The 26,091-nt window shown below is 36.9% G+C and overlaps 2 protein-coding genes across 7 annotated transcripts in view; one reads left to right on the forward strand and one right to left on the reverse strand.

Annotated features, from left to right (window-relative positions):
- The first annotated feature begins 1,197 nt into the window (after positions 1 to 1,197).
- Positions 1,198 to 16,015, forward strand: rbm19 (RNA binding motif protein 19). Of its 3 annotated transcripts, none has more exons than XM_081380975.1 (25): positions 1,198 to 1,352; positions 1,951 to 2,133; positions 2,262 to 2,396; positions 2,602 to 2,640; positions 2,741 to 2,999; positions 5,524 to 5,732; positions 5,822 to 5,881; positions 6,240 to 6,318; positions 6,406 to 6,477; positions 6,628 to 6,831; positions 6,910 to 7,040; positions 7,114 to 7,238; positions 7,322 to 7,418; positions 7,498 to 7,608; positions 8,261 to 8,461; positions 8,640 to 8,712; positions 10,012 to 10,163; positions 10,397 to 10,457; positions 10,592 to 10,671; positions 10,791 to 10,846; positions 12,034 to 12,153; positions 12,373 to 12,475; positions 12,626 to 12,746; positions 13,914 to 14,025; positions 14,215 to 14,634. In XM_081380975.1, the coding sequence occupies exons 1-24, from the start codon at positions 1,317 to 1,319 to the stop codon at positions 13,994 to 13,996; spliced, it is 2,790 nt and encodes a 929-aa protein (XP_081237101.1). In that variant the 5' UTR covers positions 1,198 to 1,316; the 3' UTR covers positions 13,997 to 14,025; positions 14,215 to 14,634. The 3 variants fall into 3 exon arrangements, with proteins under 3 accessions (XP_081237101.1, XP_081237102.1, XP_081237100.1); XM_081380976.1 differs by having other exon boundaries at positions 13,914 to 14,033; positions 14,215 to 14,633; XM_081380974.1 differs by having other exon boundaries at positions 13,914 to 16,015.
- A 3,010-nt stretch (positions 16,016 to 19,025) lies between these two features.
- Positions 19,026 to 26,091, reverse strand: part of cntn4 (contactin 4) — a 155,666-nt gene continuing 148,600 nt past the window's right edge. For all 4 annotated transcript variants that reach the window (XM_081381410.1, XM_081381412.1, XM_081381413.1 and 1 more), the window contains 4 exons: positions 24,037 to 24,223; positions 23,163 to 23,275; positions 22,008 to 22,176; positions 19,026 to 19,363 (listed from right to left, as the gene is read on the reverse strand). In XM_081381410.1, the coding sequence (XP_081237536.1) occupies positions 19,272 to 19,363; positions 22,008 to 22,176; positions 23,163 to 23,275; positions 24,037 to 24,223 (561 nt within the window). In that variant the 3' untranslated portion in view covers positions 19,026 to 19,271. The remainder of the gene's footprint in view (positions 19,364 to 22,007; positions 22,177 to 23,162; positions 23,276 to 24,036; positions 24,224 to 26,091) is intronic.

Genomic DNA, 26,091 nt, shown 5'->3' on the forward strand with positions numbered 1-26,091 from the left:
AGTTTTCATTTTTCTGTTGGTTAGTTGGCTCTAAACCTCTACCCAAATGCGGTTTGGAAAGCCATTCACTGAAGTGCAGACAAAGTGTCTCTAACAGTCTTGACTCACTTCAGTCCTTCATTGAAGATGAATGTGTGTGAAGAGTAATGAATCATAATAATCATGAATTAGCTACCTTTGTAGATCAAGAGGTCCAACCAGTGGTAGAATCGTATGCTGACTGTGGTCTAGGGTGTGTTTAATAGAGAAGCTCTTAATTGTGCAGTGTGGCAGTTTACAGATTATGATTTCATGTGTTCTTATAAAGAGGACATTTATAGCTCAATATACAGACTTATTACATAAATTAAGACAGGGTTTATATGGTATTTAGCTATAATTAAATCCAAGATAATAGTCAACAGAATTGCATTTAAACATTTTTTATAATCTTTGTCAGTTATGAAAAAAAAGCATTTTTTTACAGACATTGCCTGTAACTGCCTTACCTATAATAAGCACTTTTTTCCATGTTTAAAAGACGATGCCTAATTTATATTTCAAAGTTTTAAGTTACAACACAAATATGTAGTTTTATGTATATTTTAATGTGCCAAAGTTTGATTTTAAGTAAAGGAAAGGATAAGTGCATCATAGAAAGTGAAAAACTAGCTATGGCATAGGCTACTGAATTAATCTACAGAGAGAGAGAGAGAAAAAAAGCGGATTAATGAAACTGGACTCAAAGTTGTTTACCCGAATATTTGTAATACCTCTAATAGCGCCTTAGTTATAGTCTGAAATAGACTTTAAGTTATAAATCAGGGGAAAAGGTGATGGGTTTAATGTAAAAAAGATGTGTAACCGAATATATATATAAAAATGCACAATATACCTTTCTTCAAATATACACAGATGGTTCAAAAAGCAAAGAAACTGGAAGGCCAGGGGCTGCTTTCTATGTTCCAGAGTTTGAGGTTAGGAAGGCTGTGAGAATAACAGATGGCACATCTATATACAGCAGAGATGATAACAATCCTAATGGCTCAAGGTTGGGTTTATGAAATAAGACCCGATAAAGTAATTATGTTCTGATTTAATGGAGATTCTTGTGAGTTTACAATCACTGGGGAATTTAAGTGATTTTAAATGTCTATGAGTGCATCCTATCATTGCAGTTATGTCCAGAAGAGGGAGCTATACTCATCAAGTTCCTTTGGTGACGCGCTTTACGTCATACAGTAAAGATGGCGTCTTACTGATGCGCACCATGCTTTATTGTTGATAAAACAATATATTGTTATTTTACCTCAAAAAATCACACCAGGATCGGGAAAATGTCAAGGTTAATAGTCAAGAATCTCCCAAATGGGGTGAGTATTTGTAATTATATTAGAACGTGTTGCAAGTTCGCTGTCAAAGATGCATGCGCCTACGAAAGTGTAAATAACTTTTAAACACCCTTCTTTACTGTGTTCACAAACAAAAAGCCTCAACTATGTTTTTTTTTTAAATCATGGAGATTTCATGGTACTGCCCAGACTATTTTGGAGCACTATTTGAATGCTATGGTGTAGCCTATTAAAGTATCATGGTATTACATTTGATAGCATCAGTGTAATATGGCATTGTAGAATAAATTGGGTAACACTTTATTTTACAGTGTTCTTGTTACACATGTTACATGCAGTTACTGTAGTAATAACTATAAATTATGCGTAATTATGCAACTAACCTTAAACCAAACCCTCATCCTAACCCTGTAGTAAGTACATGTAATGTCCTAAATGTCCTAATGTATAATTACACTGTAACACGGACACCTTAAAATAAAGTGTAACCATAAATTGTTATAGGCACTGTCAGGGAATGATAAATGCATTGAGCCCTTAAACTGTATGTGTATGAAATATATGTGATTTGAACCGTTGACTTACAACTGTTGAAACTGTATTTATTCTGTGTCCTCAGATGAAGGAAGCTCGCTTCCGCAAGATGTTTGCGGATTTTGGGACGCTTACAGATTGTGCGTTGAAATTTACCAAAGATGGCAAATTTCGCAAATTTGGGTTCGTTGGTTTCAAGACGGAAGAAGATGCAGAAAAAGCTCTGAAACATTTCGACAAGAGCTTCCTGGACACATCTAGAGTTACTGTAAGTGACAAGATCATGGAGGAGTCCGAGAGATTTGGAAGGAAATCACTTATAGATTAAAATAGCAATGCAAATAGTTTACATTGTATATTGTAATTCTCATCTTATTCATCATCTGTCTGAATAAGGTGGAATCATGCACAGATTTTGGAGACCCAAACAAAGCCAGACCTTGGAGCAAACACACACGCCAACCATCAGCAAACAAAGTTACAGAAGAACAAGAATCATGTGAACAACTAGAAAAAAAGGAAGATTCATTGGTAAATTCATTGTCATTTTTCAGTGTCTGCGCTGAGCAAAATAGGACATTTATGACCCACTCACTTTATTGTTTGCAAACAGTTTTATAGAAAGGCCTTGTTGATTTTTCTTTTTCTTCATTTGTCTATTTGGAACAATGTGTATTGCAATAAGCGCAATACTTATAAATCAAACTGAATTTATGCGGTCACTCTATCTCCACAGAAGCAGCAGAAGAAGCCTTTGAGTATTCTTCTTAGGGATGTAAGTTTGCTACTCCTAAAGTCTATTCTTTATCGCATTACACAAATCATACTTCAGTAAAAATGCAGACATCCTATAAAATGTCATTTGAAATCCTTAGCTTCAAAAAGACAAGAGCTTCCAGGAGTTCCTGGCTGTGCACCAGAAACGCACACAGGTGCCCACGTGGGCCAACGACACGGTGGAAGCGGCTTCTATTGGAGCTGAAAAAGAGAAGGAGAAGGAGAAAGAGAAGGAGCAGAAGAAGCAGAAGAAACCGAAGAAAGCTCCTGTTAAGGATGATTATCTGAACTTTGACTCTGATGAATCAGAGCAGTTGAGTGATGATGAGGATGCTGCTGATGAAGAGGACAAACAAGGTGAGAACTTTGTGCTGAATTCTAGATTCTGTTTTTGTGATTCCTATAGCAGGCAATACAACTTTTCTCTGTGGGTAGCAAAGATCATTTGGTAACACTTTCCTTAAAGCCTTTATATACTGTATACATAGTAGTGCTGTCAAATCGATTAATCGTATCTAACATAAAAGTTTGTGTTTGTATAATATGTGTGTGTATATATTACTATGTTTATATATACACATACACACACACACACACACACACACACACACACACACACACACACACATATATATATATATATATATATGTGTATATGTTTATATACACACACACATACACATATTATATAAACACAAACTTTTATGTTAGTGCACTTAATCGATTTGACAGCACTAATATAAAGCATTATAAAAGTATTTTTAATTAATCATTAATCATGCCTTGTAATGCATTGTATGGTCTCATGAATAATTGTAATCACAGTTATAATACATTATAATACTTATCTATTCATTGAACACACTTTTAGAAAGTATAATGCATTAAAACACATGGAAAACAACCAATTTCAGATGTAACAAGTAATCTGCAAATTGTATGTAATGCATTTTAAATTTGGTTGCAATTAATTATGAAAAGATCATATAATGTACATTATAAATACCTTTATTATATATAAAGGCTTTAAAGTGGTGTCCCCCTGTAGTCAATCATGTTATCCCTTAAAATTCATCTTTGATCACAAAAATTACATATTTAAACATATTCTTCATGCCTTAAAATAGCTTAAATGTAACTACACCCTTGCCTCATTTAGTATACGCGGTTCTATGAATATGCAAATCATCCCCGCCTCCACTCACTCACACCAGCTCAGAGAACCACTCGTTGACGATCACGTTGACGTGATTGGTTACAAGGTAGTATGTGATGTCAGAAACACCAGCGATTTCAAACCGTGTTTTTGAGAGTCAGTGTCTTTTGTTCACTGCAGTCTGAAGGAGAAAATACTCAGCAATGGTGCCGACTTATAAATTTGCCCATGGTTTGTCTTAAAGGGGTGGTTGAATATGATTTCACTTTTAGTTAGTGTGTAATGTTGCTGTTCGAGCATAAACAACATCTGCAAATTTACAACGCTCAAAGTTCAAAGCAAAGGGAGATATTTTATTTTAAAGAAATCGCTTTTTATGGACTACAACAAATGGCTGGTAGGGACTACAAGACATTCCTCCCGGGTTAGTGACATTATGAACCCTTAAATTTACATAAACCCCTTCCACGGAACGCGATTTCTAGATTATCAAGACAGAATATGCTAATTAATTACTAGAAGATAACTACACATAAGCTACATAAATTCACCAACTAACCATTCTACATGTTGTCACTTCTTCTTGAGTCTCTCCATCTTTCTGACTTTGGTTTGAACATAAAAGGCTAAAAGTTTTTGAAATGTTCAGTGCATGTCTGTGTGAAGTTATAGAGCTGGTAAGTCCCGCCCATCCGTAAAACCCCAAGTGGACCTCTAGGTTGAAAAATCGTCAATGCAAGTGAATGGGAGAAAATAATTATTTTCTGGTCCCGTTTGAATTGTTCCATGAATGTGAACATATGTTGTCTGTGAATTTTTTATATAATTTTTCATGTTACGAGTTTGACAGTATATGGTATGAATCTTCGTCTAGCAGTTGTGGAAAAGACATAACGAGAAAGACTACATGTCGCCTATGTGACGTCACCCCATAAAGTTGACTTACCCGTGGTTTTCGCCAACCTCAACGATTTTGTCCTCTCCCTGAAAGAAGGCGGTGAAGTGCACCAAAGACACAGCCATGTTTAGCGGGATCCGTGAGCTAGAGTCCGTGTGTGAGTGGTGTTGACGTTTCAAACGCGTCGAAAGCAGCGAAGAGTTGTAGTCCACAAAGTGCTCTCACACAAAGTCTAACCGTATCAAACTTCTACCCGCTAAATTGTAGCATTCTTTACACGAAAAATTATATTAAAAATTCACAGACAACATATGTTCACATTCATGGCACAATTCAAACGGGACCAGAAAATAATTATTTTCTCCCATTCACTTGCATTGACAATTTTTCAACCTAGAGGTCCAGTGGGGTTAGCGGAAGGGGCGGGACTTACCAGCTCTATAGGACACAAGCTGTTATAGCTCCGCCCACTGTGCTGGGAGTAGCAGCTCATTTGCATTTAAAGGGACAGACACAAATGCTCACCCTCAAAAGGTGATAACTTTAACATGCTATATAAAAATATCTGTGGGGTATTTTGAGCTAAAACTTCACATACACACTCTGGGGACATCAAAGACTTATTTTACATCTTTCGAAAAAGCGCATTATACCACCCCTTTAAAGCATTTTAAAAATACCACATAGACAAATAAACAACGTTAAAAACTTGATTTTCACCACAGGGGGACTTTAAGTAAAGTGTCACCAATCTTTTCTTCATGCACTTGTACTGTATTTGTGTAGGTGTGATTTTATTATGCTCTCCAAATGTGTTTTCTTACCAGAGACCGCTAAGAAAGCCTTGAAGAAAGATCTATCTGATATGGATTATCTTCGCTCCAAAATTGTGGAGAAATCAGACATGGTGGATGAGAAAGAGATGGAAAAGAATGAAGAGGACGGTGCCAATGCTGCTGATGAAGAGGAAGAGGAAGAGGAAGAGTCCCCAGACCAGCACACAGACAGTGCATATAAGCCAGCTGTCCAGAACATGGTCAGTGTGATAAAACTGTCATGGGGTTTAATATGGAATAGTTGGCTATTAAACGCTCATTTGTTTGTGCTGTTCATACACTATTATAGATTGAGTCGAGCACAGGGTTCACAGTCAAGCTACGAGGTGCTCCATTCAACGTCAAAGAGGTGAGGTATTGGTTATTGGCAGCTATTGAATATGCAGTTTGTTTTTTGTTCAACAACTTTTGTTAATATTCAAGGACCTTTTTATCAGGTTTTTTTTCTAATTTCAAGTTTACTTTATTTTACAGTGTTCATGTTGCCATGTATTTACATATATAATTATTTATAAATATATATATATATATATTTTAAGGTTATTGTTATTAATAAATGTAATTATTAATACAGAACACTGTTGTCACATAAATAACACAAATCTAGACATCTATTCTTTTTATTGATCTTTTTGGACCTGACAACAGTAATTTTTGCCTGATTTTGTTTTTTTGTCCTGTCTGTCTGATTTACCACTTCACTTTAGCAACAAGTGAAAGAATTTATGGTTCCTTTGAAACCCGTTGCCATTCGATTTGCAAAAAACAAGGATGGGCGCAACACGGGTAAGAGCTTCTGTTGTTTACTGTCTGTTGATGGTCTGAAGATGTCACTCTTGTGCCATTTGATTGGTTGAATTTCCTCTGTTAAAGGTTACGTGTATGTGGACCTGCGCTCAGAAGCAGAGGTCGAGAGGGCCCTGCGCCTGAACAGAGACTACATGGGTAAGTGATTTTTCACTCTTTTTTACAAGTACACAACTGTGAAAAAATCCTTGAGTTGTGTGTTTTGTTTTGGGAGCACAATCAATTCAAAAACAAGTACTGCAAATAACACTTGTTCATGTGCAATACATTATCCGTGTAAACTCACAGGTGGGCGCTATATCGAAGTGTTCAGAGCCAACAACTTTAAAAACAAAATGCCTGCGAAGGAAAGCAAAAAGGAGAGAAATTTTGTGCGTGAGCTGAGGGACGATGAGGAAGAGGAAGACGTGGCGGAATCGGGAAGACTTTTCATCAGGAACCTGCCCTACACGTGCACTGAAGAAGATCTGAAAGAAGTCTTCATCACACACGGTGAGTGTTGGAGATCTGCCACTTATCATTTCGCGATCCATGTTTAAAAGCCACTTATTTTTCTTGTGTCTTCATCAGGTCCTATTTCTGAGGTGCATTTCCCCATAGACAGTCTGACTAAGAAGCCCAAGGGCTTTGCCTTTGTGACATACATGATACCAGAGAACGCAGTCTCAGCCTTGACTCAACTGGATGGCCACGTATTCCAGGTACTGATCACTTTCATCTCATTTCTGTCTGCGTAGTTTTATTTGCTTTCTTACAACTGTTTGGACCCTCTAGGGGCGGGTTCTGCATGTCATGGCTTCAAGGCTGAAGAAGGAGAATCCCGATCAGGGGCCCAACACTCCAGGCAGCTCCTCATTTAAGAGAAGTAAAGATGCCAAAGACAAATCAGCCAGCGGCAGGTCAGACATTGATGAACTATCTGGAGATGAAAGCCTCTACTGGATAATTTCCAGTTATGTTCACTGTTTTTGTTTTTACACAGCTCTCATAACTGGAACACACTGTTTTTGGGCACGAGCGCAGTGGCTGATACCATCGCTCAGAAATACAACACAACCAAGAGCAAAGTGTTAGATCACGTGAGTATTTTGGACCTGTAAATTGTTTTTTTCTTGAGCGGATTAACATGGGTAACACTGGATTTGTGTATGTATGCAGGAGTCTGATGGCAGTCTGGCTGTGAGGATGGCCCTCGGAGAGACAGAGATCGTTCAAGAGACCAGACAGTTTCTCCTGGAAAATGGAGTGTCCCTGGACTCATTCAGTCAGGTATAGGGTTGTGGTACAGGTGGATTGATGATATCGCAGATGGCAGATGCCTTTGACGATATCAAGATGATAATTGGCTAGTATTCCCATTAATGTATTAAGTTATTATTACAGGGTTTTTCCTGCATAGATAATTACAATTCGGCCGCCTCCATCAGATTTCGTACCGCCTCCGGCTCTCGACAAAACTTGGATAGACAGTCACATGCTCAGATACACTTTTTTCCACCGTGACGGTTTTGTTGCGGGTTCCCGGCCTGTGTCCATTCTCAAACCGTATAGTTTGCAGGTCGGGCGGGCCAAGTAATAAAAATATAACATTCAAATGAATCGAGGGTGGATGACAGATAAATCATTATAATGTGTTGATTTTAATAAAGACAAAGAACTCTCATGAGTCATCACAGTAAAACGCAATGAACGAGCATCACTCTTATACTTTCGTTTTCAAAAACATAATTCTCTTTAGGGAAAACCAATCAAGGAAAACATATCAGGGCTCGACATAAACGCTTGTCCGGGACACGTGTGTTTAAAAAAAAAAAAAAAAAAAGCTTATTGTGATACAACTAATGTCCAAATACATATTTATGTTTGTTTCTGCATAAATCATGGTTATGTTAATGCGTGTCTGTGATTTCCATCTATTTAGGGATCAGGTCAGCGCAGTAACTCTGTGTTCCTGGTGAAGAACTTGCCCTCAGGAGTGCAGGTTCGAGAGCTTGAGGCTTTGTTCTCGCCCCATGGATCTCTGGGAAGAGTTCTGCTGCCCCCATCTGGCCTCACTGCTATAGTGGAGTTCCTGGAGCCCACCGAAGCCAAACGGGCCTTCATGAAGCTTGCATACACAAAGGTCAGTGTGTGTGATGGGCATTTGAGCTACTGTTTTCACTGGAAAAAAGAACTTGTAACTTGTATGTTTTTGTTTATATAATATTTACTTGTAATAATATTTATAATCATGTGTGCCTTTGGTTAGTTAAAGCTTGAATTAGGGACATGGTATGATGTCATACCATCTATCTCCCCAGTTCCAGCATGTTCCCTTGTATCTGGAGTGGGCTCCTGTAGCGGTCTTTACAACTCCTCCAAAACCTAAACCAGGTAATCCTTTAATACTGACATATCAGTTCGTTGGTGCTTAAACCAGCAATTCATCTTTTTGTATGAAGGATATATGTATGCCTAAACATTCACGTTCATAACCGTGACATTTATTGAAATGACAACATGAGAATAAATCACAAACAGTCCTGCATGGAATCTGCAGTGAATTCCAATCATCCAAATTCCAAATCACAATTCCATATAAAGCTCTGTACATTCCAAGCGAACTTGAACACCATCCAACAAGCCCTTCCCTTGGCATGTTTGAAAATATTTTGAATATTGTGATACTTTTAGCTACCAAATGTTTTACATTTTAAATAAAGTTTAGGAATGTATTGATTAATTTCATAAGTGAGGATGGTTTGCCAAAAAAAAAAAAAAAAATTATAAAATGCAATAACACTTTACAATAATGTTTGTTCATCATTAACATTAGTTAATGCATTAGACATCACAAACTAACAATAAACAAATCGTTTAAAGCATTTATTAATCTTTGTTCATATTAAATACATTTCTAGATATACTTGTGCATTTTTAGCATTTTAAGTTGAACAACTGTATATTATTTACACTACCGTTCAGAAATTTGGGGTCGGTAAGATTTTCTAAATATTTTTGAAAGAAGTCTCTTATGCTCACTAAGGATGCATTTATTTGACCAAAATTAAAAATAACTATTAGAATTAAATTCAAATAACTATTGTCAATATTTGAATATATATTTTAAAATCCTGTGATGTAAAGCTGAATTTTCAGCATCATTACTCCAGTCTTCAGTGTCACATGATCCTTCAGAAATCATTCTAATATGCTGAAATGATGCTCAAGAAACATTTCTTATTATTATCAATGTTGGAAACAGTTCAGCAGTGAATGGATTTTTTTTTCAGGAATCTTTGATGGATATAAAGTTCGTTTGCAGCATTTATTTGATTATAGAAACCATTTGTGAAAGTATAAATGTATTTTACTATCATTTTTGTACTTGTTATGCATCCTTGCTGAATAAAAGTATTAATTTCTTTCCATTTTTGTAATGGTACTTAATAAATTAGCATTAACCTAGATTAGTAGATCCTTTATAAAATTGTTGTTGAATGTTAGTTCATGATGTTCACAATGTGAACAAATTGAACCTTATTGCAAAATGTTACCAAATTAATACAAATTCTGAAGTATTTCCTTCAGGACATCCAAATCAGTGTTTTGTCAGTCCTGTATTTAGCTTCAGTGCTGCTTTTTCTGTAGTTTTTCTCGTTCCGTCTAAATATCCATCCTTCCTCCACTCAGAGCCTCAAACCAAAGATGCTGAGAACAATGTCTTGGCCAAAAAGGAAGAGGAGGAGGAGGATGAGGAGGAGGAGGAAGAACCGATTTTGCCTGGCTCAACTCTCTTCATTAAGAACCTAAATTTTAAAACCTCAGAGGAAACATTACACGAGGTGAGCTCAAGAGCACAAGCGCTTTAGCAGCAAACTGCAGATCTTGTGGTAGAGGAAACATGAGAAGGTTTCTTGTTCTGGTCACAGGAGACTCATTTGAGATGCATGTTAGTAGCAGGTGTAAGCAGCAACATGTGTTGTGTGATCGGATCACCCCAAACGGATGTTGTTAATAACAGGTGTAAACACAGCCCGTGTCTCACCATATGGGTTTCAATGTGTTCTTTTGACAGACATTTTCTAAATGTGGTGTGGTGAAAAGCTGCACGATATCAAAGAAGAGAGATAAAGCAGGTTTGATTTCACAGACATTCATATTTACCATTGATATTCATCTGTATATTTGTTATTTGGATATTTTCTCTCTTTTGTCATTCCTCCATCTTGTTTCCTGTCTGTGTGACTCTTTTTTTCTCTCTCTCTCTCAGGTAAAATGTTATCAATGGGTTATGGATTTGTTCAGTACAAAACTCCAAAGGCAGCACAGAAAGCCATGAGAAAGCTGCAGGTAAATGACCATCTGCTGCTCTGTCATTGCTGTATTTATGTACTCTTACTATGCACAAATATTCATGTGATGAAATAAATTCAGGCTTTTTTTTTTCATTACTTTCATTTTTTTTGCAGCACTGCACAGTTGATGAGCACCAGCTTGAGCTAAAAATATCAGAAAGAGAAGTCAAGTAAGTTGAGGCATCTTTTGTGTCTGAAATCTTCATGTTCTGTGTAGGACAGGGTTTCACAAACCCCAGGCTCTCTCTCGCCAAGCCTTCTGATTATGAATTTAGTTCATTCAGTGAATAACTTATCAGTTTTTGATGAACTCATCAAGATCTAGCTCAGAAGAGTCATTTGCACTTGAATCAGACTTCACTGGTCACACTTTGTTTGTTGGACCTGAAGCATGTAAAGATTTGCCAATAGACAGACATGTTTTCTTGCCATTATTTTGTGGTACAGTATCTTTTTTTCTCATATTTAATTCAGATTGCAAATTTACATTTTATAACTTAAAATATGGTCATAAGAAAAATAGATAAAATATGAATACTTTTGCTTTAAGCAGCAGAGGCCTAATTGATGGAGATGGAAGTGATCAGGGCAGAAAATACTGGTTAAAGCTGTACATTATTTAAGCAAAGTACTTCAGAACATTCACGGATATGTGTCTGCTTTGGGGCTAATTTTCTTGTATTATATTTGTCCTTGCATGCAATAATAATTTTTTGAGAAGAATTGTTTCAGCATTGTAATGAGACCTAAATCTGAACTTCCAATTTAACAGACATGAACCAAACTATTTTTTTATTTACAAAAAAAGTATCAAATTATTATCTGTTTATATACTTTTCTTTAAACACTGAGGTTTTGAAATAATATAACAAACCTCCTAGAGTTCATGGATTTGCTGAATATATATATATATATATATATATTTTTAGAAAGTAATGCATAATAAGTGTCTAATTTTCACATTAATGTGTTTTTAGGGGCAACTTATAATAAGATATTGTAATTAAAGTGATGAGAAACTTTCATTGGAGTAACTCATGATTTGCATATACCATATTCACCTGTGTTTTTAAAAATATTTAACATAAATGGTTTACTTTAGAAATTTCTAGTCACAGTGTGCTTTTGTTGAAGCGATGCAGTTTGATGTTAAATTAGGGTAATAATGGTAAACAAGATTATATACAGTCAGTGTTTTAAGTTTTTTTTTGTTTTTTTTTTGCTTTTTGTAATATCATTGCTTTTAAATTCTGTGCTTTCTCAGTCAGTTTGACCAATAAAGTCAATAACAAGCATAATAAAGGGCACTAGTCACATGCATGAGTGAAAACCGTTTTCCCTTCTGTTGTTTTTGCAGGTCAGGTGTGGCGGAACCCAAGAGGAAAAAGCAAACCTCCAGGAAACAGAGGACTTCTAAGATCCTGGTGCGAAACATCCCCTTCCAGGCCACAGTGAAAGAACTGCGAGAACTCTTCTGGTCAGCCTTGTTTCACATTTAACGGATATTTGTTGCATTTCATGTGCATGTTATAGAACAGAGCAGGCTAAATTATTCCAACTCTCGACTAAGTATTTTTCACTAACAAAAATGACTGTGAAAGTATCATGGTTTTGAACTTGGTACCCTTGTAATTTTTGTGAAATAGTCCTCATGTGAGCTCTGATTTGAAGTGCAGGTGTTGTCTCTTTTTGTCAGTACATTTGGAGAGCTGAAGACAGTCCGCCTGCCAAAGAAAGGGATCGGTGGAGCCCACCGTGGTTTTGGCTTCATTGACTTCCTCACTAAACAGGATGCCAAGGTGGGTGCATCTGTCTCTGTGTCTTTCTGTTTCGTGCTTTTCACAGTCAGACAGTCTCCTGTAAAACAACTGATCAACACTGATCCTGTTCAATGTGTCCAGTTACAGTACATCTAACACGAGCTTTGATTTTGTGCTGGTCTCTCACAGAAAGCGTTCACGGCGCTGTGCCACAGTACCCATCTGTACGGCAGGAGGTTGGTGTTGGAGTGGGCAGACGCAGAGGACACTGTGGACGACCTGCGACGAAAAACCGCACAGCACTTTCATGGTAACATTTTTGTTTTATGTGCAGCGTAACAGTTATTTAGCATAAACCGTTGCAAGTAGTTTTAATTAATAACTTACTAAAAGCCTACGATCACAGTTTTTGGGAGTGACAGCCGCATTCAATTACAAGTGTGACTCAGTCTCAAAATATTCAAACAGCAACTTACAGTAGCATCTCGAATTCTGTCTGTGTGAATATGCAATGGGAGTCGAGCCTGTATTCTCTTACCACTGTGACCATAGTAATATCAAAGATGGAAATGTCCATAAAACTGAAATGTCTGATCACTTAATAAGACGAATCCAGTCGAGCCTTGAGTTCATCCGTCAAATCTTCATGAACTGACTGCAGCTTTTATATCTGATGAAGAGCGGAGCATCTGAGTCGCATGTAGAACTCAAAACTGACAGGAGCCGCTCCGGTGGAGAACAGTGACTGTATCTAACCTTCAGATGACACACAGCTCATATCTCCATCGCTGTTCACACACAACACACGGTAGACACACGTTTGCGCAGCGCAGAGCGGCTCTGTCACACTGACATGACGGGCAACTAGTTGTCCAGCCCAGTTGTGTTCACAGCGTGGGTTTTTAGATGTGGTTATGAGTCCTGAAAATGTACAGGTGCGAGATTGGGCTGTCACTCCCGTAAATAACTGAACTGTGTGTGAACGTAACCATATTAAGGACTCAAATACAGGACTGACAACCATACCCTACAGCATTTATTAATCTTAAAGGGATAGTTGAGAAAAACAAACCTGTATGAGTTTTTAAGATCAAAAGTTGTATCTGTTAATACTAGGTAATGCACTGTGAACTAAAATTAACATTTTTCTATTAACAAAAGTTAATATATGCTGTAGTTCATGCCTTACAAGTAAGACCTTGTTGTAAATTATCAATATTATATGTAACTTAATTCAAAAGATTTTGCTCCCTCAAATAGCTTGATTGTTGTTAACTAAATATAGTCAACTAACTTTTTCAATACTTTTCCCAAACTGTAGTTTGACTGTTGCTTAACTTTTTGAAAACTGCAGCTTGCCAAATCCCTTAATTTGAAGTAGTTTCCCAAACACCGGTTGCAATTCCAGTAATTTCCCTTCTTTAATTGAATTAAAACAAATCTGTGCTCAAATCTGTCCTCTCATCTTCTCTGTCAGATGCTCCCAAGAAGCGGAGGAAGGCGGAGGTGTTAGAGGGAATCTTGGAGCAGATGGAGGTCGGGGAGGAAGACGGGGAGTGAATAGCAGCCGTCAGTCACCTCCAGCATCAGTAAGAGAGTAAATCATCCAGTGGAACTCCATTCATCTCTATTATGACTCCGTCTTAAACAGCTGCTTCACGGTCTCTTCAGGAATTCTTCCTTTTGGCCCCAGATGCTCCCAATTAGCTTTTTATTATATGCTCATACATCATCCCTGTTATTGCTGTCAATGTATTAAACACAGCGTCTCCCCGCAGACCAACTGCGGCTGAAGGTGAACTCGACGACGGAGTCCTTTTGAAAAAGATCCCCAAAGGCCACGTTTGCTTTAGCTGCTTTTAATCGTCACGGAGGGCCATGACATTTCATACTCTGCTGCAACATGGTTGACATTGAAAAATCACTATTGTGATTGATCAAAATATCAGTAGCAGAAGATAAAAATGCAAACTGTTTCCTTTAACAATTTTTTTGGCACAAAATGTATCTCTTGTAGTCTGTTTTTGACTGGGAATAATTGCATCCTAATGTAACACCTAAGAACATGGATTTTTGCTCTGTTGTTTAACAGTGTTTTTTTCCAGTCTTCAAGAAATGACAAGTGCTTTTATATTGTTGGGAATCTTGGGATCATACTGTTTATTGATGTGACAATAAATCAATTGTCTGGAAATGTTCCTATCGTAGGTTAGTAATCACACTAGAAACCCCACTTTATAAAATGCACTATTTGTACAGTCGAGGTCAAAACAGTCTTGGTCTACACTGAAGTTGCATTACACACCACGTAGGGGACATTCTAGTGTACTGCATCACAAGGGTTTCTCCAGACAGTATGTTAAAGTGTCTTCAAACCAACAATAACTTCTTATACCCTTCCAAACCGAACCCATATGACTGATAAAAGCTGGAATACACAATAGATTTTACAGCACTAAACATTTACTTTCCGATTAAACAACTGGCAACAGGAAAACGGTATCATACCGTAAACGAACTGGAGGATCACACTACCTGTGGCCGTTTGAATAAACAAAATGTATCTGAGTCATTCCACGAAACCGGTACGATTTGGACAAACACATTTTTGGATTTTTTACTTATATGTATTACTTTTCTGAACATCCCACAACATTAATTACATATTTAACTTCCAGAAAATCATATTTTCCCACCTCAGGCATCAAATCCCTATTATTATTGGTAATTATTTTAAGATATGGGCACTATTAGTCTTCAACCCCGTTATGGACACTATCGGAGCTCTCTGAATATGATTATAAAATATATTTGTAATGAAATCAACATTTTCCTATTAATCATATGTCCCTCACACTAATTCAGTAATTGTAAATGTAAAATTTACATATAATTTTACACTTCTACTATACTAAACCTGAAATGGGCACTTTTTATGACAGCAACCTCATCATTTTTGATCAAAGATTTGGCCTAACTTCAGAATTTGAACTAAAATCAGTATTCTTATGATTGCTCTGAACATTTCTGACCAAGTTCAACAAACATTAAATTACTTATTCATAAACTTAAAAAAAAAAAAATGTAGGTGTGACGGGGTTGAGACTAAGGTTAACAGGGTTGAAGAGACAAATACAGCTAAACATATACATATTTTTTCTCAAATTCACTGAAAGATTTTCTATGAGCACTGTATTCCATTATGTTACCAAGAAAAACAACATATATAAATTGCAATTGCAACTCAGTTTTATTAACCCGACTGCAGGAAAAACAACAATAACTTTAAATACATTAGAACATTATAAACTGACTAAATAGGTCATCAAAATAAAACATATTACTTGTGTGCTTTTTTGATGTGTTTGTGTGTCTGTGCGAACATGTTTTTGTGAGTTTTTTTGCATGTACGCACGCTTCGTGGCAAAAAAGTAACGGGGTTGAGTGTGACGGGGGTGTGATTTTTTGCTTGAAAATGGCCACTGCTCTACATGTAGTGAACAACAAGAGAGTACATGGCATTCATTGTATTAAGAATTCATGTATATTTTTGAAATAACAAAGATAATTTTCACAAGTAATAGAATTCTATCTTTATTTGATGTAACAGGGTTGAGTCGTTGAGCTTGACGACCACATTATCACAACTCTAAATAAGTTATAGTTATAAAAGAGGGTGGTAACTTGCCTGTGTCTACACACAGTGTTGTTCAGAAGACTTCTATGATGTTAATTCATGTTATTGATGTCAAATATAAGGATCTGTTCATTAGTTTTATGGGGGAGAATTGTTTGTGTAACGGGGTTGAGGGACTACTGAGGGACAAAACTAAATAATGTGATTTTAATAAATAATCATGAATTTACTTAGAAAAAAACATTATCAGCAAAAAAGCACAGATAGATATTCATGGGAATGGCAAAATGTATGGACTTTTTTCTAATTATACTATTCATATTCCAAGTAGCCTACACTTTCAAAGAAGGCCATGAGGAACATGACAAAATAGGTGGTGTCAACTGAAAAACAAGATAATTTCTAATATAAAGATAATATGTATGTCATTATTTTTTAACTTTATTAAAGGAGACATTTCAATTGATACAAAAAGCTTTTAAGAATAGATTTTGGTTACCCAATAGGTAAAATACACTTAAAAAGGCCAGAGGGACTCAAATCATACCGGTTTCGTGGAATGACTCATCTATTTTTTCTTTAGGACTGATAATAACTTTTATGTCAGTTACCAGAAAAAGTTGTTTTGTCTATTTTGAATCTGAAAAGTAATTTGGTTTCACTTTGATACATTAGCCTAGGCTACTAGTGTTTGTCAGAATCGGTCAGAATAGTAAAAGTCTTGTTCTGAACACGAGGAAAATTCTCCTCGTTGCTGGGAGACGCATGCCGAATATTTTTCCCCCCTAAAATCGTCTCATTTTATCCTCCGGTTTTATGGAATCAGTCTAAAGAAAAAAAAAAAAAAAAGAAACGTCAACTCCAACTTCCCAAAACGTGGCTCTGATTTGCTGGATTGGCGCCGAGTCCTCTATGCTGTCTATGTCGTGTATCCCAGACTTTCTTCTTTGGAACAAATTTTGTTATCCAAACTTTTGCGCCTTCTCATTTACATACAATGTCAGTGGCCAGGTGCTGCCAGGCTCCAAAAAAGGTAAATAGCACTCATATTCAAGCAGGTCATCTGAAGCAATAGCTTTGTATCAGGAACGATTGAGATTTGAACGTGATATACTCATAATTGTGACTGACACATTATGTCAAAATGTAAGTTTCTTAAACTCTACATTTTACTAAGAGGTATCGAGCTTCCAAAATGTATCGGATCTCAACCGATCGTGATTTGGCGCACTTTCATCAAAACTAGTTACCAACAGAAATCTTCAAAATGTGTTCTGCAGAAGAAAGAAATTCATACAGGTTTGGAATGACATGAGGGTGAGTAAATGATGACAGAATTTTCATTTTATTTGGGTGAAATATTCCTTAAATAACTTGCATGTTCCAGTCCTCACACAAAGCTTCAAAAGATGGAATACAGCAGTTTAAGGCGCTTTACTTAACCTGTGTGAAGAGACAGTTATATGGGTTTGGAATGACATGAGTTTAAGCAAATGACAAAATGTTTGGTTGAACTATCATTAAGCACTTTATAATCACATTTTTCTGTTAGTCAGTCACAGATAATGCACCCAAACAAAACATTTGTGCGATCATTTTTATAAATGTCGTTTATTTTCTGATCCAGTATAAACAGAGAACCTTGGAGGAAAAAAGTTATATGGTTCAATAAATGGAGCTCTGATAAAGCCAAAGAAGTTTGGTGGAAAGCACTGCTTAGAGAAAGAGCATTCTGGCTATGGTAGACACACTGATACACAAATCTTCTGAAATGGATGTGACTATTTGTATCATCTCGTCAAAAGTTCATTGGTTAGTACCTAATGAATCAAGAATGGAATGAGTACATCCACATGCAGAGCCACGGTAAGCTAAGAAACGTCTATTCTGTTTGTTAGATAAAAACAGAGATGAGTTTTGTAGGAAAGTTTGATGTGTTCCACTTAAATATAAATTGTCTGGAATATACAAAAAAGCATTTACATATACATTTGTTTTCACTCAGTCTTCGAGCTCCACATGTCCCTTTAAGCAATACGACTATTTGCACCTCAAGAAATGACAAGCTACTTTCATCACACCAGTCCCACATGGCATTAAAAAAATGCAGAGCCCGTAGCCCCTACATTAGCAGAGTTCACACACACGCACGCACGCACACACACAGTATTGCCTTGAAACAATGAGGAACAGCATACGGCTGTTATAGTATGGAGCATGGAAGCAATAAACTCACACCAACTACCCAAACCCCAGCATCCCGCTTGACTAACCACTCGCAGCCTTGGCGTCCAGCACTTATCTAAGTAGGTAATGCTAAGAAAATATGTATTAAGGCTTTTCTGAGGACCTGAGGATTTCAAAAACACACAATGAGGCACACAAAAAGGCAAAGAAGATCTCTAGACGCGACACACAAACAGAGAAGCGGAAGATGATGGAAAAAAGAGACGGCTAATGTGAACGCCTGGTGTCCGTTTGCTGCTGACCAGTATGGAGGGAGGTGACAAAGACGTCCGCCTTGGCCTTGTAGCAGCATTCTCTCGAGGTTTCTGGTCAGGATTTTTTTTGTTGTTGTTGTCGTTGTTGTTGTTCACTTTCTTCCAGACGCGATTTCAGTGCAAAGTATTCCCGTGTCGTAAACAGTAAGAAGTCCTTGGAGATTCTTAGCTTGTAAGTACATGCGACCCTCAGAGGATCGTCACTTCATTCAATGATGATTAGTTGGTTTTCAGCCAAATATGTCTTGCTCTAAGTTTCAGACACCTGCATTCTCTTACAAAACATTGTACATGACATGCATCTAAAGCAGTTCCTACACACTCTGCGTACTGTAATAGGAACAGACAGACCGACTGGATCAAATAAAAAAAGGAAAAAGCTAGATATGTCGTACATACAAAAGAAGCATGTGACATATTTTCCTCAATTTTTTTTTTTTTTTTTTTTTTTAAGCTGCTTTGGTAACATCAAATTCAATCCCATCAGCCTTCAATCTCTTTTGAATTGGCTAGCGAATCACACACACACACCCGTTTTTTTTCCTAATCTTTTTCTCTTCATTCCACTATTATCGTTCATGTAGGTCCTCTGGTTTGTATGAATGGGTTTTCATCAATCTGTCTGAGTCACTTTTCTCAGAATCTCCTCTCAAGGAAGAACGTGTGGTCTGAAGTCAGCGGCCCGCGCTGTGTTCTGTCATAAAGATGTGCGAGCTGTGAGGGAGAGAGCTATTGTACTGAGAGCCGAGAGAGTGGAGACACTGGAAGCCGAGGCGATGGCATTGGGACCTGAAAGAGAATTAATCAGTGAATGAATGAGAAATAGCAAAACAAATGTTATATTAAAGCTGCAAGCAGCATTTATCAGGGTTCAAGCGTTTAAGGCCTTCGAGCACACATGCGTGAAAATATATTAAGTTTTATTTAGCAAGCATGTAAACACACAACTTCAAAAGCTGATTGCATCAAAAGTTAATTTGTCTGTAAAGAGTGTGCCTATTGAACAGGTAGAGGACATACGACTTCTTGGAGTTATATTAGATAGTAAGCTGAAGTGGTCAAACAGAAAATATGGTAACAGGTAAGGGAAGAGGTTTGCCAGTTATTAAGAGATGTGTAAACTTTTTACCACAACACTGTATTTCTAAAATTGTGCAAACAATGGTTCTTGCTTAGATTATTGCCCAGTGGTGTGGTCGAGTGCATCAAGTAAAGAGAAAAAATTGAACTAATTAAAAATTACAATTAGTCCAGAACAGAGCGACACGACTCACTGTAAACTGTAAAAGAAGGGCTAATAAAATAAGAATGCACTGGTGAAGGATTGTCTCTCTGCTTTGTTTTATAAGAAATATTTCTGTGTCTAGAGTTCCTAATGTCCTGCACTCTCAACTTTTGTATAGTAGGTAGTACTAGTCATAATTTTAACACCAGGCATGCATAAAAGGGATGTTTTTTATTTCCTGTTTCGAAAACCGCTGCAAAACAACGGACTGTAATGTATAGAGGAATGAAAATGTGGAATGATTTACCTTTGATATTACATATTTTTTAACAAGAAAAATTAGTTTTAAATAAATATTTAAAGGAACATTTAATGGCACAATATATAGTAAATTGTTTCATTGACTTGACTTTTTATTGTTGTTGATTAAATGTAGTTTTGTATTTTTGGGACCCCAAATGTATGGGACCCCAGGAAGAGTAGCCACTGCCTAGATAGTGGCTAATGGGGATCCAAATAAAAGATCATAGATGGAAAAGACCATTTACAGCCAATACAGGCAATTTACTATGGAAAAACATATTTAAATATATGTGTCAAATTTGTTGTAAATATCTCATTTTGTTTTGAAGTTTAGACATATATTTATGAGAGCATAAAAATTATCAATGGGCGACATTGGATTTTTTTGTCAGTTCCTATCATAATTTTGACATTTGGGTGTTATTGTTTAGCTATTGACCTATGTTTTCAAATTTCCTGTGGTGGTTTTGTCTCGATCGGACAAACGGTTTTGGAGATAATTGCAAGTTTTTTAAGCGCTAAATGACACCGTTACACAAACCATAAGGCAAAACCTGGCATGTTTTGTATCGTTGGACTCGGCAAGGATTCAGGAGTCTAAGGAGGTCACTTCCGTGAAAAGCTCTGGCTTGAAACTTCTCAGGCTCCTTCAGGGCATTGTGCTGATGACGCATACTGAGTTTTTTGAGATACGCCAATGTTCTCATAGACTATCATGGCACCCTGGACAAAGACACCGCATGCCAGTTTTCATCTGACTAACGGTTGGGTGCGGTTATAGCCGTTTTCATGATTATTTTCCCTCTTATAGCCCAATCGTCGCAATTATTTTACCTCAGATTGAGCTCATAAACATGTATCCCGAGTTTAGCGAAAATATCCCTTTCCGTTGATAGCCATTTTAGTAAAAGTGGCCCCGGTCACATCGAACATTTTGGTTCCCCTTAGCAACCGTGAATTGAAATTTCAATTTTTTTTAATGATTATTTATAGTCACTCTCCAGAGAATATTTCTGCAGTGGTTTGGTTCCGATCAGGCCAAAAACCTAGATGTAGTTCGCAAAAGTAGTTTTTTCAAAAAACATCAATTTACTCGAAAATGGCACCGGAAGGGCGAGCAAATCCATGCATTTTGTCCACTTTGAGCCAAGGATTCCAACAATATAAGACACTTGAGCCTACGCCTAACGGTATTGGAGTTATGAGCCATTTCATACTTTTGACCACTGTAGCGCCCCCGTCAGGCCTTTGTCACGTTGTGCCCTCAACGTTTCAAGTCTCTACGACTTACGGTTCGGTCTGCCCGATCAGGGCACAACTGTAAACTACAACTGTTTTCAACATTGATAATAATAAGATGTTTCTTGAGCACCAAATCAGCATATTAGAAAGATTTCTTAAGTAATATCTGTTGGAAATTCAGATCTGCCATCAATAATAAATTACAATGTAAAATATATTAAAATAAAAAACTTTTTTAATTGTAATAATATTTCACAATATTACTGTTGTATTGTATTTTTGACCAAATAAATGAAACCTAAGTAGAAGGGACTGAAAAATCGTACAGACCCAAACGTTTGAACAGTAGTGTTTAATCTCAGATATATAATATTTTGTATTTCCCAATCTTTCATGCACGTTTAGTAATTATTTGGTGAGCAGTCATGTAATAAGCAGGATAATGTACAGTAATCAGTGCAAAATGAACCCCTTCAGGCTGATTCAAGTCTGATCGCCCTGTTGAGTTTAATGTGATAATGACAGGCTGATTGTACATTATCCCTCACATATTATAATGCTAAATTACTTATAATGCATTTTATTTATAATATTGTAAGCTTCAAAGTTTTTCCACTTTTTATTTAGCATAAAAAATAAGTCACTCAGCATAGGACAATCTACCTGGTATTCTGGGAATTTTGATCTGTGGGCTGCTGCTGCCTTCCCCTCCTTCTCCAAAAGGCTTGATCTGGATGAAGTACTCCACATCTGTGGGCAGCGAGAGCTCCACCGACGTGGTGTTAGTCTCCATAACGTTGGGCCTGCTGAAATGGTTCCGCTTGTACAGTACCTACAGAACCATTCCAAAATGTTTTAGGAACAATTACCTCCAATTACATGGTCCCACATTATAGCACACCCAGTGTTGGGGGTAAGTAACAGATAGTAATGCGGGTAAAATATAACTTTTTTCAAGTAACTAGTACATTTACAACAAAATAACAAAATTTAATAAGTTAATAAATTAATTTTTCAAATAAGTAACGCAAGTGACTATGTATTGACTGACACTTCTGTCCCCATGTTGAGAGAATCATAAGTGCAGAGGTGTTGTGTGCACTGTGTGAACATGATAGTTATTGTAGTTCTAGACTAAATGTGAGCATGCATTTATTCATCAAACTTGCACAAAAAAGATTCAGTTTTCCTCAAAATGAATAAAAACAGTGAAATGCAAACTCAGAATATTACACAAACATGCAAACATTAAACGTTTAAGTTTGTCAAATAGAAATATACTTTATGTATTTATTCTCACTTTATTAATATGTCTTTGATGATCCTGGTCAACCATACCAAGCAAAAATGACTTTAAACATCACATTTATGTTTAATTTTCAAACGGTTAGTTTGAGTTGCTCCCTCTATTGTACAGGCATGAATTTGCGTTTCCTTCAGCCTGAGGCTTATTTTCACTTTTGGTGTAACCTTTACATTTGCCCAAAATAGAACTTTGGTTTTTGTTGTCATTGAAAATCAAACAAGCAAGCCCAGCTCAGGAGAGAGAAAGTAACACAAAGTAACGCAACAAATTACTTTCCATAAAAAGTAACTAAGTAACAAAATTAGTTACTTTTTTAGGGAGTAATGCAATATAGTAACACATTACTTTTAAAAGTAACTTTCTCCAACACTGATCAGACCGATCTGGGATTTTTAATGGCTGATGCAGAAGTGTACATACAATACAAGCAAACCAATAGAGGCTTTGGAGTCGTTGTCACGCACATATCAGAGCATTTGGTGGTGTAGTTTTGCAAGAAGATTTGGGCTTACCTTATATCCCATGACCTCGGATTCATTTTCAAGAGGTTTCACCTGTTCCCAGTTGAGAATAATCTTGGAGTTTGACGTATTCCACATGACTTTTGAGGGCGGCTGGCTGGGGGCTGGATGAAGACAGACACAAATCAGAGAGAAAATAATCTAATACAATAAGGCCCTGTTTACAGCTGGTATTAAGATCATGGTCGATCGGATCACAAGCAGACGAGGTAGACACATACTCGTTTACACCTGGTGTTTTAATCCGTCTCTTTTGTCCACTTTCCGCCACTTCTGTCCTGATCTCTTCAAGAGGAGGGTCTATGGGCGGGTCAAATTCTCGATCTAATGGACAAAATAAGCTTGCACAATTTACGTGAACGCGCACGGAAACACGACGGAAAAACATGCAGAGAGAATCAGCTTTCATTTCTGCTCTGACAGCCGCACGTACACGCCGAACACTGTGAGTGTGTGTTATCAGGAATGATGAGAGAACATTGGGCTTGGTACGTTTTTCATCTTCAAACCAAACTCAGGTCTTCAGAAAACAGTTTAAGTTCCATCTGGCTAGCGTGGTTCCCATGATGTTTTAGATCAGTAGGTGGTCTTTTTTCACTGTTCAAACACATTCGACCACATGAGCGTTTACACTACGAAAGCAATCTGGTCGAATGTGTTTTTGACGTCCTCTGGAGGTGGTGGAAAGTGGACAAGCACAAAACATTTTAGACCCCGTTTACACCTGTATTTAGCGTCATTCATTCGTGATTTAATCGACCAAAACACATCTTAATACCAGGTGTACCCTTATAGTCAAACACTCAATCATTCAGTAACATCCTCTTCAATCAATCTAAAAAAAAAAAAAAAAAAATTTACTTACGGGGCTTTTTGGTGGTAACATTGACCGCTGGACTTGGTGGTCCTGTTCCTGCTGTATTGTAGGCTCTCACCGTTATATAGTAAGAGCTACTTCCTTTTAAGCCCTGAATAATGGCTATTGTTCGGTTTCCTACTGTCCTTAGCACACTAGCTGTATCTTCTTTGCCATTCTTCTCCCAGTATCTCAACTACAGAGAAAGACAAAACAGAACCGCTCAGCATTAAACTTTAATTAAACTGGGTGCAATATCATTTAAAACTATTGGGAGAACTATTTCTTTGTGGAGTATCTGAATAGCAGGTTATCTGCTTACAGGTGCTTTGGTTACTCAGCCACTGAAGTGTGGCAGTATTGAAATGAACCTGTCATAGGAAAATCATCTTAAGCAACGTTTCCCAACTGTCAGGTTGACTGATTTTCTTTTCCCCTCCCAAAGTCTGTGGACAGTCCCAGCTGAAGAGTCAGAGATGGATGGTGGCACAAACCTAATTCGTATTTGTTCCATAACTGTTAGTAGAGGACAAAAAGGTCTCAGTGCTTTATATTTACGATCTTTGTAGATGACTTACAACAAAGAAATGACTAACAACACAACTCTAACTAGGGTTGGTTGCAATAGTACAGCCTAAAAAACAAAACACTGTTACTATCAAATTGAAAAGGTAGCTCACATTGTAAGATCTACAGTGCGCAGCAACAGTATTCTGGGAGATTTTCTCCATAGGTTATTTCCCTAGTGATAACAAAACACATTACTACCATTTGCAAAACTGCTTATAGCTGCTAAACTCCTGGTGAAGAACTTCACAACCCATAATCCTGTAGAGGCATCCAGCAATCATAGAAGTCCCGCCCAATCCCATAAAGCACTGTGAATGATGTTACAGCCTCCTTATGATCTCAACTTCTTATATACACTACCATTCAAAAGTTTTTTTAATGTTTATCTTGTTAATGTTGTATTATTACAATTTAAAATAAATGTTTCTATGGTAATCTATTTTATTCCTGTAAAGGCAAAGCTACATTTTCAGCATCCAATAATCCAGTCTTCAGCATCACATGATCCTTTAGAAATCATTCTAATATGCTTCTTATTTTTATGAATGTTGAAAACAGTTGTGTTACTTAATATTTTTGTGTGAATTGAGATACATTTTTAAAGTTTATTAGAATGTTCAAAGAACAACATGAATTTTGAAATATATTTTTGTTAGGGCTGTCAATCGATTAAATTTTTTAATCGCGATTAACCGCATATTGTCATGAGTTAACTCGCGATTAATCGCATTTAAGCGCACTTTTTTTTAAATTGTTCTAAATGTACCTTAAATTAATACTTTTCAAGTTTGTAATACTCCAATCAACGTGGGCATGGATAAATATAGATGCTTTATGCAAATGTATGTTTATTATTGAAACCATAGTCAATATAGAGCATAAGGACGAGACATGTTTCAAAGGTCACAGATGTTTTTCAAAGAACTTGTTCATGTCTATTAGACACGTAGAAAGAACAAAAAAAAAAAAATGCCAGGTTACCATTACTTCTCTTTCTTTGCACTAAGCAATTTACTAACACAAACATGTTTAGATTTTTGCATGACAGGGCAGCTCTTCTGAAAATACTAAATGTACATTTATTATTTATTAGCCTATTACATTATAGTTTGTCTCTCTCTGTGCCCATTTTGATGAAGCTAAATTCTCAATAAAACTGTTTTCATTGGTATATTTTACTGTTTCTGTTGTCAAACAACGGAATGAATTTGAAATGGTGACTGAAACGCGACCCATTAAGACATAACCAGCTCTCCCTTCCAAGACGTTAATCTGCACAAAAATTCTGATAATCGAGCCGTCCTCTGGTGAAATCAAATTCACATAAGATAAAGACAATATCTGTGCTCTGATTTCGGCTATACTTGTAAAAATAGAGAAGCAACATAATATCTGTGCTTAATTGAGTTAAAGCGCTGCTCCTCCGCGCGAGACGCAGAGAGAGAGAGAGAGCGAGAGAGAGAGAGAGAGAGAGCGAGCGAGAGAGAGGCGCGC

Source organism: Scardinius erythrophthalmus (genome assembly GCF_964197995.2).
Source record: "Scardinius erythrophthalmus genome assembly, chromosome: 12".
Classification (NCBI taxonomy): Eukaryota; Metazoa; Chordata; class Actinopteri; order Cypriniformes; family Leuciscidae; genus Scardinius; species Scardinius erythrophthalmus.

Bases quoted from the DNA above. Each gene is read 5' to 3' on its own strand.
- rbm19 (XM_081380974.1), top strand. From the start codon at position 1,317: ATGTCAAGGTTAATAGTCAAGAATCTCCCAAATGGG. The intron at 6,832-6,909 runs GTGAGTGTTGGA...TGTCTTCATCAG, and splicing joins AGAAGTCTTCATCACACACG to GTCCTATTTCTGAGGTGCAT. The intron at 7,609-8,260 runs GTATAGGGTTGT...CCATCTATTTAG, and splicing joins CCCTGGACTCATTCAGTCAG to GGATCAGGTCAGCGCAGTAA.